We start from the raw sequence: 19,578 nt of genomic DNA on the forward strand, positions 1-19,578 counted from the left end.
AATGAGGGATAAGCTTTAAAGTTCACGTAAAAGCCAAATATTAAGCGGCATCCTTCATGTTTTCTTTAATCAGCAAATACTTAACATTTTTGAATTATATTCACCTTCTGTTTTAATGACAATAAATTTTGAATTTTGAATTCTTATTTTTTTTTTTTTTTTGAAAAACGTCCGAACACCGGTCTCAAAAGTAGAAGCGAAAGTCTTGTTTCCACCAGCGCGGAATTTTTTTTATTCACCGTAATTGATGGATGTCTAAAACAAAAATAAGGAGAATCCTAAAACATATATATTTCTTAAAATAATAACATCTGAACTTCATACACAACAATACGGCAGCGACTTTACAACAGGACACATTATTTTATTTTAATTTTATTTTTTAGCTTGTACACCAATGGATTTCTGATGTCGGGATATTTCAGACTGCATCTCCACAGCTTAATCACTTTAGTATTAAACATACGGGTCAGGAGGCGGGTCGGGTACAATATTTATTTTTTTTATTCTGCGGTCCGAGTTGCGGGTGGGTTATTTGAAAACGGTCGGGTTCGGGTTGTTTATCCACTGACCCGCGTGTCAGGTTGGACACTAATGTTTTGAAAAAAGTGGAGCGTGTGAGGAAAGCTTTCCCCTTCTCCCTGGCATGCATTTGAATGCTGAATTCGAAATGCAACTGAATGCAGTCGGAATCCGCCCCCACCACCCCCAAAATAGTCTCCAAATGTTGATTACAACAAGGCAACAGACAGCATTCAACACCCCACCCCACCCCCACTCTGCCATTCATAAACATTTCGCTCTTTATACTGCATGCCGCTTAACTCTGATGCCTCATTAACGGCTACTTTTCAGAAAACTGAAAAAAATAAAAATAAATACACTTCCCTTTGGTTTCCCAGAACAGACTTAAGCCTAGTTCCAGGCTAAAATGATGTAAATCGGAGCTGTTTAAAGATGAATTAAAAAAAAAAAAAAAAAAACTTTTACTGATCGTTGGTCGGAGTACCCGCAGTTCGTGACTGGAAGCTGTTAAGAGACAGACTTAATGAACTTCTCCGAAATAGAAGAACTACTTTTCCACTTTAAAAAAAAAAAGAAAAAGAAAAAAAGGTGGAAAAAAATTGCATAACTCACTGGAGCACTTTTGATACTTAACAATTGTTGTATTCGTTGTCAGTCATATAGGCTAAGCTTTATTGTTTTGAAAAGTCGAGCCTTCTGTTTATTTGTCTAAATTATTTTCTATATTAGGATATAATACTAGGCTATAGTATTTATGGACATTAGGCCAAATCTACATGGGTTTCTTCCCTTTCTCTTCAATTAGTTTTTAAGAAAAAAGAAAAAAAAAAAAAACTGCATGGGCAGTGCGCCATAATAATGTACGGCATCAAAATGTAAGAACAAATCTAAAGACAACAATAATAATAATAATAATAATAACAATAATAATAATAAAATTAATTATTAACACTCCTAAAAGTACAGTATAGTGCTCAGATACACTTACGGTAGGTGACCTAACCCTATTGATACTTTATTTCAACTTTTCAATTATTTCATTAATTAACAAATAAACAAATGCCTTTCCGATGTGATATAAGTGAAAAGGGAGACGATTTCGAAAATGATTTCACCAAAAGGCGGATGCGAACTCGGGTCTCCCGCGTCAAAAACGATATGTTACTCGTATTATCACTTACGCCACTGAAAATGTTGCAGAACAGCCGTCTTTTGTAATATTTGTAAATATGGAGTATTTGCATTGTGTAAAAACATTAAATAAAAGGCACCAGACTACAGAAAATGGCATATACTAAAGTATTTATTTTTCTGGGGGAGGACCCACCCACATTTATTTTGCTTCCGACGCCCATGCTTGATGATGAAGTATAGTCTACATAGGATATAACAATAAAGTGCTTTTCCAATCCCGATTCCACAAGGTTTTATGCCGCATCCACCCGCTCCCGCTATATTAACTATATTATTCGCCCGCTGCCCGCTTAGAATAAATTTCTAAGCACCAAAATCGCAAAAACAAATCAAAATAATAATAGTAATAATACTAATAAATAAATTAATTAATTTTTAACTCTATAAAAACTGTAGTTTATATTTAACCTCTCCATTTCTATTCCTCTCTACTCAAATTAATTGTCAGTGTATCTAAAATTGTGTATCTTAGAAAAAGAAAACGAGGAACTACCTCTTAAACATGCATATCTTAATTTGATGTTGCTTTAAAACGCTGAAATATATAATGTATTTTATTCTGAAGGTGAAAGTGGTCCAGTTATTTAACTGCCTGCGGCGCCGTCAGGATCACGTTTTTCCCCCCTTTAATTAAGTGGATACAGCTTACAATACTCGTTCAAGAGTAAGGGATTGCTCAAAACTATGCTATTTTACATATTTCTGTTATTTGTGTACAATCACAATGAAAAAACAGATGTGTATGCTATTTGTAAAAAAAAAAAAAATGTAAACAAGATGCTGGTTCAAGGGCGCGTCACAGAAATTGCCTACAATTCTGCATATAGGCTTGCTACTTATTAATTTTATTTTATTTCGTTTTGTTAAATTATTATTCATTAAGAAATTTATATTTCGCATATGGGCATTTTTATTTATTTTACATACAGCTTTTTTGGGTTTTCTCTGTGCATAAGATCTGCGCGTGATGTTCTGATGTTTATGCTGCTTTTTGCTTGTGTACAATTAACCCCTCAAAACGAATTTAACTGTTATTAATGTGTCACAGCCACGTTTCAATTTAAATGTAATTTAACACAATCTTGTCGTTAATAATAACTAAACGCGTCGGTTGTCGTTTGGAAAAAAAAAAAACAGAAATTAACATTTCTATTTTCAATGCAGTCTAATAAAAGTTCGTCAGGAAAAAAAATAAAAATAAAGTAATAATAAAACTGCTCCTGCTTATGAATAAATTTTTGCTTGATGATGAAGTATCTAAATAGTCTATAGGATATAACAAAGTGCTTTTCCAGTCCCGCTTCCACAAGGTTTTATTCCGCATCCACCAGCTCCGCGCTATATTAACTATATTATTCGCCCGCTGCCCGCTTAGAATAAATTTCTAAGCACCATAAACGCAAAAATACTGTAGTTTATATTTATCCTTCCCATTTCTATCTGTCTCTACTCAAATTAATTGTCAGTGTATCTAAAATTGTGTATCTTAGAAAAAGAAAAAGACGAACTACCTCTTAAACATGCATATCTTAATTTGATGTTGCTTTAAAAGGCTGAAATATATAATGTATTTTATTCTGAAGGTGAAAGTTGTCGAGTTATTTAACTGCCCGCGGCGCCGTCAGGATCACTTGATTTGTTTCCCCTTAATAAAGTGGATACAGCTTACAATACTCGTTCAAGAGTACGGCATTGCTCAAAACTATGCTATTTTACATATTTATGTTATTTGTGTACAATCACAATCACAAAAAAAAAAAAAAAAGATGTGTAGGCTATTTGTAAAAAAAAAAAAATAATAAAATAAAAATGGAAACAAGATGCTGGTTTAAGGGCGCATCACAGAAATTGCCCAAAATTCTGCATACAGGCTTGCTACTTATTAATTTGTTAAATTATTATTCATTCAGAAAAGAAAAACATATATTTCTTATGTGGGCCTATTTTATTTATTATTATAAATAGGTTTATAGGGTTTTTCTCTGTGCATAAGCTCTGCGCGTGAGGTTCTGATGTTTATGCTGCTTCTTGCTTGTGTATAATTAATCCCTGAAAACGAATTTAGCGGTTTACGTCAGTTGTCGGTTGGAAAAATAAAATAACCGAAATTAACATTTCTATTTCCGATGCAGTCTAATAAATGTTCGTCAGGAAAACAAAGAAAGAAAACAAAATAACAATACAACTGCACCTGCTTATGAATAGGCTATCTTTTTGCTATTGGTTTGAACCATAATTTCAGGAAAGAGGAATCATTGAACTATTGTACTGATATTTGTGAACAACGCCCCCTAGAGCTGGCCATGGTGTTTGGCTACAGAATGTTGTTCCTTGCGCCACCTGGTGGATATTATATAAAGCGCAACAACGTTGTAAAAAAATCTAAAAAAGCCGCTGCGGCAGGACGCGTGGCCACGCGTGCCGAATTGCAGGCTGCCGCGTGAAAATAGACGCATTTTTAATGGCCAGATCTGTACAGCTTTATGAGAACAAGCAAATGCTGCTTCAGTGAATGCCTGAAACATGCATCTAAGGGAAAGAAGTTATTTGTAAAAAGCCAGGCTGCATCCCAACCAACTCTGTAAAATGTCATGTTTACTTTTACAATATGCCGTAACTTCATTAAAAAGCGGTTGACATTGGCTAACAGCAGGGCTCAACGACTCGCTGATTGAGAGACGGCGTCAACCTCGACTCTCTCAGCCGCTATGACCGCCTGGATGCACAGCCGCTCACGCCACACTGTGATTGACTGGCTGTTTACTTAAAGAGCAAGACGGGAAAAAAAAACAGTTAAAACAATCCCGGAGCATGATGGAGAACAGACCGCAGCTATCGGCGAAGGAAAGAACAACAAAAACAGTCGAATGTGACAGAATGATTCAAAGCCGCCCCGCGGCTGACAATACATCATATCTAAATAGGCTTCCTGTAATCAGGTCTGTTGGTGGTTTGGAGACAGGGATATGGAAGTGCGGACCGGTGCAGAGCACAGAAGCGGCCTGAGCGAGGCATGAATGGGGGTTGGGTGGAAGCAGATTGCAGGATATCGTAATGGCAAAGGAATAGATGGGGGCTGAATGAAAGATTGTGTTGTGCAGTATTACAGCAGGTCTGACATGGAGGTAGGAAAGAGTGAATGGAAGAGTAAAAGAGCGTGGGTTGAATGAACTGTCTAAAAAGAAATCTGTAGCTGTAAGGTCTGGCCAGCCACAGGTTATGTGGTTTGAAGACAAAATTATGCAATATTCGCAACACATTTAACTACTGTAATGTGATGTACAGTTGAGGTCAAAAGTTTACAAACACCTTGCAGAATCTGCAAAATGTTAATTATTTTACCAAAATTGGAGGAATCATACAAAATGCATGGCATTTTTATTTAGTACTGACCTGAAAAAGATATTTCACATTAAAGATGTTTACATATAGTCGACAAAAGAAAATAATACTTGAATTTATAAAAATGACCCTGTTCAAAAGTTTACATATGCTTGATTCTTAATACTGTGTTGTTACCTGAATGATCCACAGTTTTTTTTTTGCTTAGTGATAGTTCATGAACAGTTGAACTGCCTGCTGTTCTTCAGAAAAATCTTTCAGGTCCCAGAAATTCTTTGGTTTTTCACCATTTTTGTGTATTTGAACACTTTCCAACAATGACTGTATGATTTTGAGATTCATCTTTTCACACTGAGGACAACTGAGGGACTCATGTGCAACTATTACAGAAGTTTTAAACGCTCATGCTTCCGAAGGAAACACAATGCATTAAGAGCTGGGATTTTTGCTTTTGGAATTTGAAGATCAGGGTAAATTTGCCTTATTTTGTCTTTTGAAAAAAACTTGCAAGTATATTCTGTTTTCACCCCTGGCTCTTAACGCATTGTATTTCCTTCTGAAGCACCAGTGAGCGTTTGAATCTTCTGTAATAGTTGCATATGAGTCTCTCAGTTGTCTTCAGTGTGAAAAGATGGATCCCAAAGTCATACAGGCATTGTTGGAAATGGTTCAAATACACAAAAGTGCTGAAAAACCAAATAATTTGTTGTTTCAGTGGAAGAAGCAGATATTGCATGTAAACGAGATTACGAAAACATTTTTTAATTCAAGTAATAATAAGCATTGATGATTTGTGAGCAACTCTGAGACCAAGACCAGAGATATTTTTTATAAGAGCTTCAATCTCATTGTACTGAATTTGTCTTCAAGAAAAAACAAGCAATAAAAGCAGTAAAAGGAAATCAGCACTAAACTCATTTAGGAGTGAATAATGAAGTGTCTGCTGGAGCAGAACTTTTGTGAAGGCCTAGACTTGGACCACTTAAAGTATGTCTCTTTCAAGAGGACCCATGTGCTAGCATAATGAGGAGCGGGCTGTGATGCAAAGCACTGCTGAGGAGGGTGTTGAGTTAATGTGCTGATACAGAGATGGATGGGCCAGATCTCAGGCTAAACTGTACTCCGCCACACTTACAGACATCTGCACATGTTTACTCTCCTTCATTGCTATTGATTTTCACATACTGTACAATCCTCTCAGCACTCGACTCGATAATGCACACTTGCTGGGAATGAGAGTGTGTACTGAACAGTTAGCAGTATAGTGCTACTAATTTTATATACGCCCACTGAAAACAATGATGTAAACATTTCGTGGACATGAGTCCATGCAATTCTGGTATATGTCACAAATCAAATTGACATTGACCGGTGACAGTATATATGTTACCGCAAAAACAAACCCAAACCCTTGAGACTGCACAGAGAAGAAAAAACACCTCCTGCGCTGGGTCACGCAGTGAACTTTGCCAAAAAGTTCGAACAAAACAGTGTATTTTCAGAGATACGCTTACACCAAAAAGGGAAGTAAAATCCCATGAGCTTCTTCATTTCCGGAGCCTCTATGTCCTACTTGGTTTGTAATTCTGTTTACCAAACCATGCACAGCAGACCTGTATATTTTTAGAGAAACACCTTTCAACTGTCCATGCACTTGTTTACTTTTACAGTTCCAGAAACTCGCAAGCTGCGGTTTCCATTTCTTTCTGGGCTCACGGAACGGTTTCACGACAGAAATAACATCGGCCGGTCACCCGACATATATGATAGAGTCGGTTTCATGTCATCACGGATTCATTGCGGCTCTCCAATTTCATACGCGAAGGAGAACGAAAAGGTTACGAGTGATGTCATGAGCTGAAATAAAATCTACAAAATCAATATTGAAAAGAGCAGAATATCTGCCGCATACCATGCCATCTCATTACGTTTAATGAATATGATCAATATAGGCAAATATAGAGCCGTTACGGATCTAAACGGAGCTCCTAGAGGCGCAAATTGAACATTCTGCCTCGTGAACACAAAAACTATCCAGGAACAGACAGTTTTTTCCAAAAAAAGGAAAGCTACAAATACATTAACAATCGACGGCGGTCCTTTTTCTCTAGAAGATGGGATCAAAACGAGTAAAACATATCAGCAATAAATAAATAAATGAACAACAACCACTGCTTGAAGGATTCCTCGCAATCACACAGATCAATGCTCATTGAAATTTCATGAAGGCACAGCCGGATCGCTTCATATTTCACAATAATAACTACAGGCCCGCGGGGGTGAAGATAGGAGAGGAGAGGAGGGGAACGAGCCACTACTAAAAGACAATACTATGAGTGCTGTCAAAAGCAGATGGAGCCAGTCAAAACAGTGCGTTTTAAAATACCTTACACCACCAAAAAATCCCACACTTAATATCTCGCACAGAAGCCCGAGGGCAGAATGTGGGCGGCAGTTTTTAGGCTGGCGAGAACACGGTATTTGTGGCTTTCCTGTTTTTGAGACCAGATGCTAGCGCTGAGCTGCTGGTGGTAAATTGAATCAGCTGACCACACATAGACCTGCAGGGCTAGAACAGTATCCCTGACTGACGGAGCAGAAAGGCATGCTGGGTAATTGGTCTTTAGCAGAACCTTTTAACAGGCACTTGTGGGCTTTGTACAGAGCTGTTAATGTCAGGGTGGTAATGTTCTGTACATGTTAGGGAATGGCAGACGTTTTACACTCTCTCTCCCTCTCGCTCTCTCTGTTTTCCCCAGAGCTCTCTTTCATTCAGGTGTGATCTCATATGCTGTGGATAGGAATCGATAGGCTCAGTGGCAGGGTGTTCGATGCCTGCCTGAATTATTGCTTCATTTCTCTCCCTATATAGATGAGGCCTGTTTTTCCTCAACCCCTCCCCACGCCGGGATCAATACCTTACAATCTCATTTTTATCCATTTTTCCATAAACCCAGTGATTGCGTTTATTTGGAAAATCCGACAAGCTAAATAAGGCATCACTTTAAGACACGGGGGAGAAAAAAAATCTCGGAACCTGTGGCCGTAAAATGGATGGCTTGTTTTTCTTGATCGTGAGCAGAAGCTTCTAAAAGACAGAGACATCTGTGTGAAATGGCCCACTGAAGGCGCCCCGCTGTTGAGCAAACCAATTGCTCTATATCTTTATGGCTATAATCTCCACCATGCAGCGGTTTAGCAATTTAATTGGAACGGTTATCATTGATCACCTAGTGTGACCCCATTTGTCAATAGAATTAAAGAGACTCATTATCAAAATCGAACGATCACTCAACCCACTCAAGAAGAAAGCCTCCATCAAATCTAGTGCTTGGAAAAAATAAGTTGGTGACTATGAATGCATAAAAGATTACATTTACAGTGAGGTCCAAAAGTCCATGTAGAAATTATTATATAGACTAACATTCAAAGGTTTGGAGTCAGTATGATTTATTTATTTTTTAAAGAAAGTTATTCAGCAAGGATGCATTAAATTGTTTAAAAGTGACAGTGAAAACATTTAGAATATAACAAAATCAAATAAATGTTGTTCTTTTCAAAATCAGACATGTTTTTGAGCACCAAATTAGCAAATTAGAATGAGTGAGGCCTGCTTAAAAGTCAGCTTTGCCATAAAAGAAATGAATTACATTTTTAAAAATATATGACAATAGAAAACTGTTCAATTTTAATAATATATCACAATTCTACATTTTTTACTGTATTTTTTTTAACCACAAAACTAGTCTTAAGCAGCTTGGGTATATTTGTAGCGATAGCCAAAAATACATTGTGTGGGTCAAAATGATTGATTTTTCTTTTATGGCAAAAAATCATTAGGATATTAAGTAAAGATCATGTTCCATGAAGATATCTAGTAAATGTCCGACTGTAAATAAATCTAAATTAATGTTTGATTAGTAATATTCATTGCTAAGAACTTCATTTGGACAACTTTAAAGGCGATTTTCTCAGTATTTTGATATTTTTTTGCGCCCTCAGATTCCAAATCTTTCAAATAGTTGTATCTCGGCCAAATATCCTAACAAACCATACATCAAAGGAAAGCTTATTTATTCAGCTTTCAGTTGATGTATAAATCTCAATTTTGAAAAACTGACCCTGAACTGGTTTTGTGGTCCAGGGTCACAAATATATGTATATGTATTTTCCTAAACAGATTTTTTTTTTTTTTTTTTTGTGGTCTCAGACTTTTGGACTTCAACGTACATGTATTTGCATTAAAAGAGAGAGTGAATGCATGTATGATGTGAAGTCTGGCTTTTCCTCAACTAAAGTGACAAATGCCTCCCATAGACTTAATCATTGGGCAGGCGTAGAGAGCTCCCTCTAATGTGATCGAGCAGAGTCTTTTAATATCAGGCCTGATGGGTGCTGTTCAGCCCACTGGCCTGCATACTGAGCAGCAACGAATTGCCTGCTGAACATTTCAAGTGATTCATCAACACCTCCAATCTATCGGCCGCACAGGGCTTCACATACGCTCACTGGCAGATAGCATTATAACTCTGCCTCTTTCCCTCAAAAACAGACGGAAACCCCCTTTGACGAATGATGCAAACATGGCAATCTGGTGAGAAGTAATACACAACCAAACATGGAAATGCATTTGTTGCAGATGAATTGAAAGGGAGGGTGAGAGAGAGAAAGTAGGGAGGAATGATTCATCCCTCTTATCTGCGGAGTGCCATGCAGGATGGGTAATGTCCCAGGTGGTGAGTGTTTAATTGTTTCTGATGATAAATATAATTGCAGAGAGCTTCCGGATGTTTAATTGCAGAGGCCCGGTAACTGTGGGTGAGATCACTTTGACTGGGTCTTTCTCATTAAAGCTTGGGTTTGTGATAGGGCCTTAACTTTAGCATTCCAACAATGCAAAACAGTGCCTGGTGAGATGGGAGAAGATGGCTACTGTACCACACACTACTAAAAAGTGCTGCTAACTGCTCTCCGATATTGACTTTTTTAACCCTTTTTTCTTCCACAGAGCACAAATGGAGAAACATCTAGAGGTCTTTTCTCCATTCAGCTAAATTCAATGAATGGGGACTGGAGCTTTCAAGCTCCATATATACCTTAAAGTGATAGTTTGGCCAAAAATTAAAATTCTGTCATTATTACTAAAGTCGTTCCAAACCCGTAAGACCTTCGTTCATCTTCAGAACACAAATGAAGATATTTTTGATTAAATCTGAGAGCTGTCTGACCTTGCATAGAAATGTACAGAACTGAAATGTTCCCAGACTTAGAAACATAGTAAGGACATCAGCAAAACAGTCCATGTGACGTCAGTTCAACCGCAATTTTACGAAGCTACAGTACAAGAATACTTTTTTGGTACACTCCATAATGACAGAAGATGTGATTTGGAGGAGAAGAATTGTTGAATTTCTGTTTTCTTTGCACACAAAAAGTATTCTAACAACGAAACACATTTTTAATACAGCTTATAAAATGAAAAGTCATTTGAATTATGGTGTTATTTTACAGCTGTATGAATGAAAGAAGGTGTCCTGCGTAATAATAAAAGTTATTACGTGCAGTTTCAGACCAAATTTCTGTCAGATGAATCTGAACTCAGGTACTGTCATAAATCAAGCCTCATTGCATTACAAAATCAGAGTTGGTGAATTTTGATGTTTTTATGATTAATCATTTTTACCTATCTACACAATATGACACAAACACACTTTTTAGTGCTTTTGAGCTTTTAGCATAGTCCCTATTTATTGTAGTTGCATGGAAACATCACATCTCCCAGAATTTTTTCTTTCCGTTTTCCACAGAAGAAAGTAAGTCAGACGTGTTTGGAACGACATAATGCTGAGTAAATGATGACAGAATTTTCATTTTGGGGTGAACTATCCCTTTAACTACAAACTGTTGGCCAGCCAGAGGCACAGTTCACACAAGCATGTGCCAAGAATCCTAGAGAATCCGAGACTTCTGAAATGAGAGGCCTTTGAGGAATCCATTTACTGGGTGGCTGCTGAGTTTATAATCAAAGACAAAACACAGCTCTGTCACTACAGACGGAACGGTGTCAAATATAATCAACATCATAATTTACTCATAAAGACAATACTCTAAAATCATGCACTTAGTATATATACTTGTGAGAGCCATGCATTCAAGTATAATAGCAAAACGCAATCAGTTTTGTCCTAAAAGGATTGTTTTTTTTCTCTCCCCCATGGCTGTGAGGGATGTTCTCCAGGTACGGCTCAGCCTTTCCGCATGGCTGTGTGGTGTTTGAGCGAGGCAGCATCAGTGCACCATTGATTTAATTAGGTCTCCATCTCCTCTGCCTGACAGAAGTTGATTAGAGGTGCCAGATGCCCCATGTGTAATTCCACTGCCAGCTGCCACATAGCTTTGCCAATACTCTATGATTAGTACCCACTGGCAACTGGGCAAGGCACAGGTGCCAACTGGAGCTAGGAGAGAAAGGCACACAGGCTGACGTCCCACCGCAGTAGCTGGGACAAGGGGAAGAGAGACGGCCCAAAATGCTTCAAACTGAGGAGAATTGCACGGTGGGGCCAACCTGAGGGCGAGCGTCAGATCCGCACCGGCCATTTTAATGCGCATTTGGTCTCTTGTCATTAACAGCATTGAGTTTCAAACTGAGTTTGAGTGCCGTGTGCATTAAAACGGCACATTTAATCAAAAGCATTCTTGATGGTTATTAAGCTTGAAGCTTTAGCAAAAGGGGCACATCTAGAAGTGCAGCCATAAAACGGGGTGACCATCTGCCCTCTGTTTTGGAGGGTGTGTGGCTGTACGTGCGTTTGTGCGGTTGTGTGCGAACGTCTAAATCCCTCCCTCCATTCCTCCCCATGTGCTCGCTGAATAGGCCATGAAAAGAAGCCAAGTCCAGCGCCATAAACCCAACGAGCATACTCATTCACACCCACGAATGCACAGGCATATACATAGACACCTACTGAGCCAACAATACCCACAGCTGTGCACTGTTTAAACCTATTGATGAGACAGGCCTTTAACATTGCTCCCTTCAGCGTTTTAATGCTCTTCAGAAAAGCTGTGCTTGTACTTTGACTGCAAACTCTAAATTTAAACTAAAAAAGCTGCACGATCAGCGAACAAACTCTTCACCTCTTCCTCCACTGATTTCACGTTGTTTTACCATTAGATTCCATCATACACTTCCATCATGTCCTTCCCTTATTTCTGGATGTCTGAAGTTAATTACTTCTCGTTGGCCGAACTCCCAATATGTAGAGTGTACAGTAAACTCATTTTGAAGCCTGCAGATATCACAGGTGACCTCTTTTTCCTCTATAAGATAAGTCCTACATTTCCCTTATCTCTGCAGGCTGCAGGATCTTCCTGGAGTTCGAGGCACAGCCGTTTGTATTAAGCTGTGTGCTCAGGAAATATTTAGGATTCCTCTATGGCGTAGGTTTCTCGCTACAGGAAACACTGGGTGACTTACTCAACCCAGACCGCCGTGAAATCAAGAACAGTTGAAAAGGAATAAGACATGATGGTTGTACGCAGCTGGCTGAGTACAGCTAAGGATGCTTAATGTTATTCTTACCTGTGTAGATAAATCTGCCCGGTGTACCTTTGCAGAACTGCTTTGACTTGTAGGACAGAGTGACCTCCACAACCCCGGGAATGTGTCTGGGAGGAGTCTGAACTCGGATGGCATGAGGTGTAATGAGCTGAAAGAGAAAATGAAAAGTGTTATTTTTTGTTGTTGTCAAAATAAAACAGGGTGAAATAAGGCAAAAAAAAATTCTTAATATAAATACAATGCATTGTGTTCAACCTTTTATTTCCAGTGTTAAAAAGGAACCTATTATTTGGTCATACTTTCAAAAGATAAAACATTTTTTTAAGTCAATAGTTTTGCAGAATCTGCAAAATGTTAATTATTTTACCAAAATAAGAGGGATCTTACAAAATGCATGTTATTTTTGATTTAGTACTGACCTGAATAAGTTATTTCACATAAAAGACATTTACATATAGTCCACAAGAAAAAATAATAGTTGAATTTATACTTAATTTACATTTACTGATGCTTCAGAAGAAAAGACAATGCAAGTAAGTAAGTAAGTAAGTGAAACATCTAAGTATCTTCTGTAGGGCAGTACTAAATGCAAAATAAGAACAATGTACACATCTTAATTTTGTTCAAAAGTTTACAACCATGGCTGTTAATGCATTGTTTTTCCTTCTGAAGCATCAGTGAGCATTTGAACCTTCTGTAACAGTTGCATATGAGTCCCTCAGTTGTCCTCAGTGTGAAAAGATGGATCTCAATATCATACAGTCATTGTTGGAAAGGGTTCAAATACACAAAAATGCTGAAAAACCATACAATTTGTGGGACCTAAAGAAATTTTCTGAAGAACAGTGGGCAGTTAAACTATTCAGGACAAACAATGGACTCATGAACAACTATCACTAAACAAACAAACAAAAAAACTACAGCTGTGGATCATTCAGGTAAGAACACAGTTTTAAGAATCAAGTGTATGTAAACTTTTAAACTGTGTCATTAAAAAAAAAATCTCTTGTGGACTATATGTAAATGCCTTTTAAGTGAAATATCTTATTCAGGTCAGTACTAAATAAAAAAATAAGCATTTCGTTTGATCCCTCTTATTTTGGTAAAATAAGTAACGTTTTACAAATTCTGCAAGGTGTATGTAAGCTTGTCTTTCTTTCATTTTGTCCCTCATCTTACTATAAGAAAAATTACTTCCACGTTGAAGAAAAAGGTGGATAGAACTAGTTCACAAAGTTTAAAAACATGCATTTAAGTTATCTCTGTCTACCTGCAACCATACTAGCTGAGCTATTAAACAGTATTGTTTTGTCCTCTGATTAGACTATGATTTGACTGCTTAGAGTGTTTGTGAAACTGTTCTCAATTGCTTTTGAAGAGAATCTGTGCAACTACAAAGCAGCTGTGAGCACTCAGTTTCTCTGCAAACGCTCTGTCATATTCAAAGCCAGCAGCACTGGTGCTGCTTTACATGGCTTTAAACTGTCCCTTTCATTGCTCACTTAGCTGGGCTTTCATATGCCAGGCACTGCTCTTCTCACCTCTCAGATAAATATGGCATTGTCAATGGGAGGCTTTTTATAGAATTACCTCTTTCATCTAGCTCTTCCCAACACGAGCAGCACAGAAACTGAGTGTGTAAAAGACCAAAACAGATGGACAGACAGAAAAACAGACAGACTGGCTGACCAAAAATGAGAACAGAAGCATTACGCCCATTCAAACTGGCACACATCTTCTCAGATTTGTGAGCCAAGTGGATTTTGAATGCATCTTCCATATTAGGCATATTTGCTAATTACTATTGTAGTTAAAAAAGGTGCATTCATTCTTTTTTCCATTGTATTTGATCTAATTGTGATTTCCAAATATCCATTGGTGTTTTTTGGCGAGAGCATGACATGGATTTATTTTTGGCAGACGTTCACATTGAAAGGTAACTGACCTCACTCCAGACCAGCATGGTGCCAAAGATGACCTGTAGGCCGTCAAAGAAGTTATCACCAATGATGATGACTGTGGCACCCCCTGTCGTCCAGCCTTCACTGGGACTGATGGCCTTAATGCAAGGGGTAGCTGTTTTAGAACGAGGAAGAGGAAAAAAGGAGTAAGCCAGTGGCCGTTGTGTACAATAAACAGCTAGTTCATCTCAAAAAGGCATATGCAATATACATCAATTATGACTATATGTATTTGCCTGTACACATCAAGACACCTGTAAAGAGATTATGCATAAATAATGTCAAGAAGCTTCTGAATAAACATCTGGAAGCAGCCAGCAAATCATCACTGGTGTGCATTACCTGTGACATAATTTCATGCACAGACTAAATACTTAGGAAATAAATCTAAACCTGTGCAACTGATTTCTTCCTGATTACGGCAAATAGATTTATGAGCCACACTCTATTAGGAAGCTTTAGGCACAGCTTAATGACAAGTGACTGACTCATTAGAGTCGTCACATATGATTAGACTGTGGCCATTCCTCTGCGCCGTCCCCATATGCTTCCTGACAGCGGTGCGAGCATGAGAGATGACGCCTGCTCACCGATCATTTATCTCAATCTACCCTGTATAGTAGCATGATTCACTGCGGTGGTTGCTTGGAAATCACCTGCAACCTCACCATGATCATCTCTAGCTGTGTTTTGGGAACTTTAGATTGCCGCCATCACCACACGGAGGAATACGACCCGAAATCAGAGAGTGGAGTGGAGTGACGGCAATTTCTCATCCCCACTCAGTGTTTTGCTCCAGCTTCACTCTCATTCTCCTCTCACTGGTGAGAGAAACCCCACTCCAAATCCACTCCATAGTTTAAATCTGCACTGTTACAGCTCTACTATAAAGTCTCTCTTTACCACTGGTTATTGAGATATGTATATATTTATATAATGAATATAAATTATTAATATTTTATGCTAATACAATTAGAAAAATATACCGTTCAAAATTTGGGATCAGTAAGATTTTTAATGTTTTTTAACGAGGTTTCTTATGTTAATCAAGGCTGCATTTATTTGATCAAAAATACAGAAATTAAATTTTGTGAAATATTACTGCAGTTTAAATTAAAAGTTTTCTATTTTAATATACTTTAAAATATAATTTATTCCTTTAAAACAAAGCTGATTTTCAGCATCATTACTCTAGTTGTCACATGCTTCTTTTTCAGGATCCTTTGGTAAATAAAACAGTTAAAAAGAACAGTGTTTATTCAAAATAGAAATTTTGTGTTACAATATACACTACTATTCAAAAGTTTGGGGTTAGTAAGTTTTTTTTTCTTTTTTTTTTTAAAGAAATTAATACTTTTATTTAGCAAGGATGTGTTAAATGGATAAAAAGTGATAGTAAGGACTTTTATATTGTTAGAAAAGGTTTCTATTTTGAATAAATGTGGTTAGTTTTAACTTTTTATTCATCAGAGAATAAAAGACAAAAGTAACACAGGTTCCAAAAAATATTAAGCAGCACAACAGTTTCAACACTGGTAATAATGCAGAATATTAGAATGATTTCTGAAGGACCATGTGACACTGAAGACTAGAGTAATAGCTGATGAAAATTCATCATTTCATTACAAAAAAAATAGCATTTTAAATTATATTAAAATAGAAAAGCAATATTAGGAACTGCAATAATTTTTCACAAAATTACAGTTTTTTTCTGTATTTTTGTTCAAATAAATGCAGCCTTGTTGAGCATAAGAGAATCTTAAAAATCGTACTGATCCCAAATTTCTTAAACGGCAGTGTATAAGGTCTGTCAAATCGATCGCATCCCAAAAAAATAAGTAAATAAATAAAAATAAATAAATACACACATACATAAATTATTAAAGTATCAATATTGGATATTTCTTTGTGTCTGCTCATTTTCCCTGATTTATACATTTTGATTGCTTTGCTATTATCTAATGCCCACGTAGTTATATTTTTCAAAACACAAATAATTTATTAAGTTTAATTTGTTTTAATTAAATTAAAGTTAAATTATACTACAATATTTAATTATTACATTGTTAAATGTAATCTTCAGGATGTCTGAAAATAAAGTATGATATAAAGTTGTAATGCCTAAATTAAATTTTAGTACCTAAAAACATTTTAGTTTTTAATGTTTTATTTGTTTATTTAAAACAGTAATATATTAACATCAATATTAATTAGTATTAAACATCAACAATTGATCAATTATCAGCCATAGCATGAAAATAATCAGCAAGAATATTACAATTATTGCAAGTAAAATTGTTTCCATACAGCTGTATTCTACAGACCTTTATATTTTATGCATTTTCTTGATGTTTTCTTGACACATCTTTCGTGACTCGTCCCCATGCATACTCATGTTCATTTGTCATTTATTTGTGTAAATGTTTCGTCAATTCTAAACATGTTTCTAAAATAATATTAGACATATTGAATGTTTTTTTTTTTTCAGTTCACGCAGCTTATGCATTCTGGTCCACAGGCGCTCAGACTCGGTTGACCAAACCGAGAGCAGACAAAACAGGGCGACGAGACAGAGAGCAAAAGCCCCCTGGTGCTCTGCTTATGAAAGGCATAATTCCCCTCCGCCTTTGTTTTAGTCATGGACATAATTAATGAAATCTGAGGGTCAGACTGGAAAAGATCAGTCAGTGATGAGTGTACAATAGCAGCACTCCTCCCTCCAACCCCTCCTTCCTTCCCCTCTGGGGGTGGAAGGAGAACACGAATGCTAATTCCGCTTGATTATACACACACCTTTATTAAATATTACACTGACCCCATGTGTGCGCGAGGAGGGAGGGGGCCAGGTGCGAGCGCTTGTTTTATGACACTCGTGCAAATGTCATGAGCGCCGGAGTTCGCCAAGCACAGAGAAATCCGGAGTCCTTACAGCAGTCGATCAAAAGGCCAGGCGCCCTGGGACACTCTGAGAAAACAGCAGCCAGCCATAAAAATTCAACACCTTAATGAGTTTAAATTTCATTTCAGTGTGTTGAACTTTGGCACCGGATTCTAAAGCTTGGTGTCTCACTGAAGGCGCTTTAACCGACTAATTACTGCTGTTCCAATTTGCTGCTGGATTTAAATAGAAGGAAAAGACATGAGGGAGAGAAAAAAGGAAAAGTAAGAGTCCTCAGAGGCAGCTGTCGCAGGCAGAGAACAGGAGAGTCTGTCACGCGCGGCTCTGTTGTCCTCTGTGACTCTGGTAGGGGGACTGAACACACATCCTTTAACAAGCGTTACACACGGTTCTGACTGTAGGCAGGACCCCTGGGCGAGGGTGGGGGTCTGCACTCAACGCACCTAACTGAGGCAGACGTGCAGCCGAGGCAGATGGCCTGTGTGTAGGAGGCGCTCGGTGCTGCTGATAGGACCTGAACTGAGATGAGACAAGGCTGTAGGCCTCACTCGCACCGCTCAAACTGGTGTGTGTCAGCCACCGGCGATGCCCTGGGAAGAGCTAGTGTAGATAATAGCAGGGGAGATGGAGAGTTTCACCAGCAGCGGAAAAATAATCTGGGGAATGCTAAACTGTAGTTTTTAAAACTACAAGAATTTTTTTTATATATAATTAAAAGTACCCTTTTGAAAAAGAAAATACAGTTACAAGCTACTAATAAAAAGTAGATATCTTAATTACTATTCCAAAATTTGGGGCTGGTAAAATTTTTGAAATGTTTTTGAAAGTGCTCACCAAGGCTGCATTTATTTGATCAAAAATACAATAAAAAAAACATTCAGTGCCTCAAAAAATATATATACACTACCAGTCAAAAGTTTTTGAACAGTAAGATTTTTAATGTTTTTTTTAAAGAAGTCTCTTCTGCTCACCAAGCCTGCATTTATTTGATACAAATCAATTCGGAAATATTTTGACCATTTTAAAGTAACTTTTTTTCTATTTGAATATAATTAAAATGTAATTTATTGCTGTGATTTTTTCAAAGCTGAATTTTTAGCATCATTACTCAGTCACATGATCCTTTTAATAGAAAATAAAAATAAAACAGGTGAGTTGGATTTTTTTTTTTTTTAGGTTAATTCAATGAATAGAAAGTTCAGAAGAATGGCATTTATCAAAAATGGAAATCTTTTGTAACATTGTAGATGTCTTTATTATCAATTTTGATCAATTTAAAGCATCCTTGCTAAAAAAAAAACTATTAATTTTTATCATTTCTTTCCTGAATCGTTCTATTCATCAAAGAATCCTGAAAAAAATGTATTAAAATATTGATAATATATATAAAAAATAATAATTCTTGAACTGTAAATCAGCATATTAGAATGATTTCTGAAGGATGTGACTGGAGTAATGATGCTGAAAATGTAGCCAGAAGAAAACTCTTTAAAAAACAATACAAATCTTACTGTTCAAAAAATTTTGAACTGGCATTGAACTTTCATACTGGCAGTATATATTTAAATATAGATATAGATGTTTGATATAGATTTTTATAGATTCTTTGATAATTTTTTTGTAAACGTATCAACGTCTTTACTGTCATTTATAATTAATTTAATAAAAATATTAATTTATTTAATCTTACTGACCCCAAACACTTGAACGGTAATGTAAAAAATTACATTACAAAAGAATATTACAAAATGTACAAAAACAATCAGGATCTCAAACAGGGTAACAGAATTTTACAGCATTTGAACACAACAATTTGCATAAAATACCACTTTATACAGTGTGAATAATACTGTTTGCAAAAATAAAGAAAAAAGTCTGTCTTTTAAAGTCAGACAGTTAAATTTTCCATCGAATCCACTAATTTAAGCAATTTTTTACTTATAAAACTCATAAAAAAGTACATTATTCAGCAACAGCAGAAAGTCTGCTTTACAAGTGTGTAATCATTTTTGGATGAGTTGGGTGACTTTTTATATCCATGTTAAATATAGAAATGCTACAGTAAGTAATAATATTCAAAAGTACAACACTGT

General features: G+C 36.8%; 1 protein-coding gene across 3 annotated transcripts in view; it reads right to left on the reverse strand.

The window, feature by feature from the left end:
• Positions 1–19,578, reverse strand: part of ebf1a (EBF transcription factor 1a) — a 178,375-nt gene that overhangs the window by 36,222 nt on the left and 122,575 nt on the right. For all 3 annotated transcript variants that reach the window (XM_073820000.1, XM_073819999.1, XM_073819998.1), the window contains 2 exons: positions 14,571–14,701; positions 12,647–12,773 (listed from right to left, as the gene is read on the reverse strand). In XM_073820000.1, the coding sequence (XP_073676101.1) occupies positions 12,647–12,773; positions 14,571–14,701 (258 nt within the window). The remainder of the gene's footprint in view (positions 1–12,646; positions 12,774–14,570; positions 14,702–19,578) is intronic.

The sequence above is a fragment of the Garra rufa genome, chromosome 16 (genome assembly GCF_049309525.1).
Source record: "Garra rufa chromosome 16, GarRuf1.0, whole genome shotgun sequence".
NCBI lineage: Eukaryota > Metazoa > Chordata > Actinopteri > Cypriniformes > Cyprinidae > Garra > Garra rufa.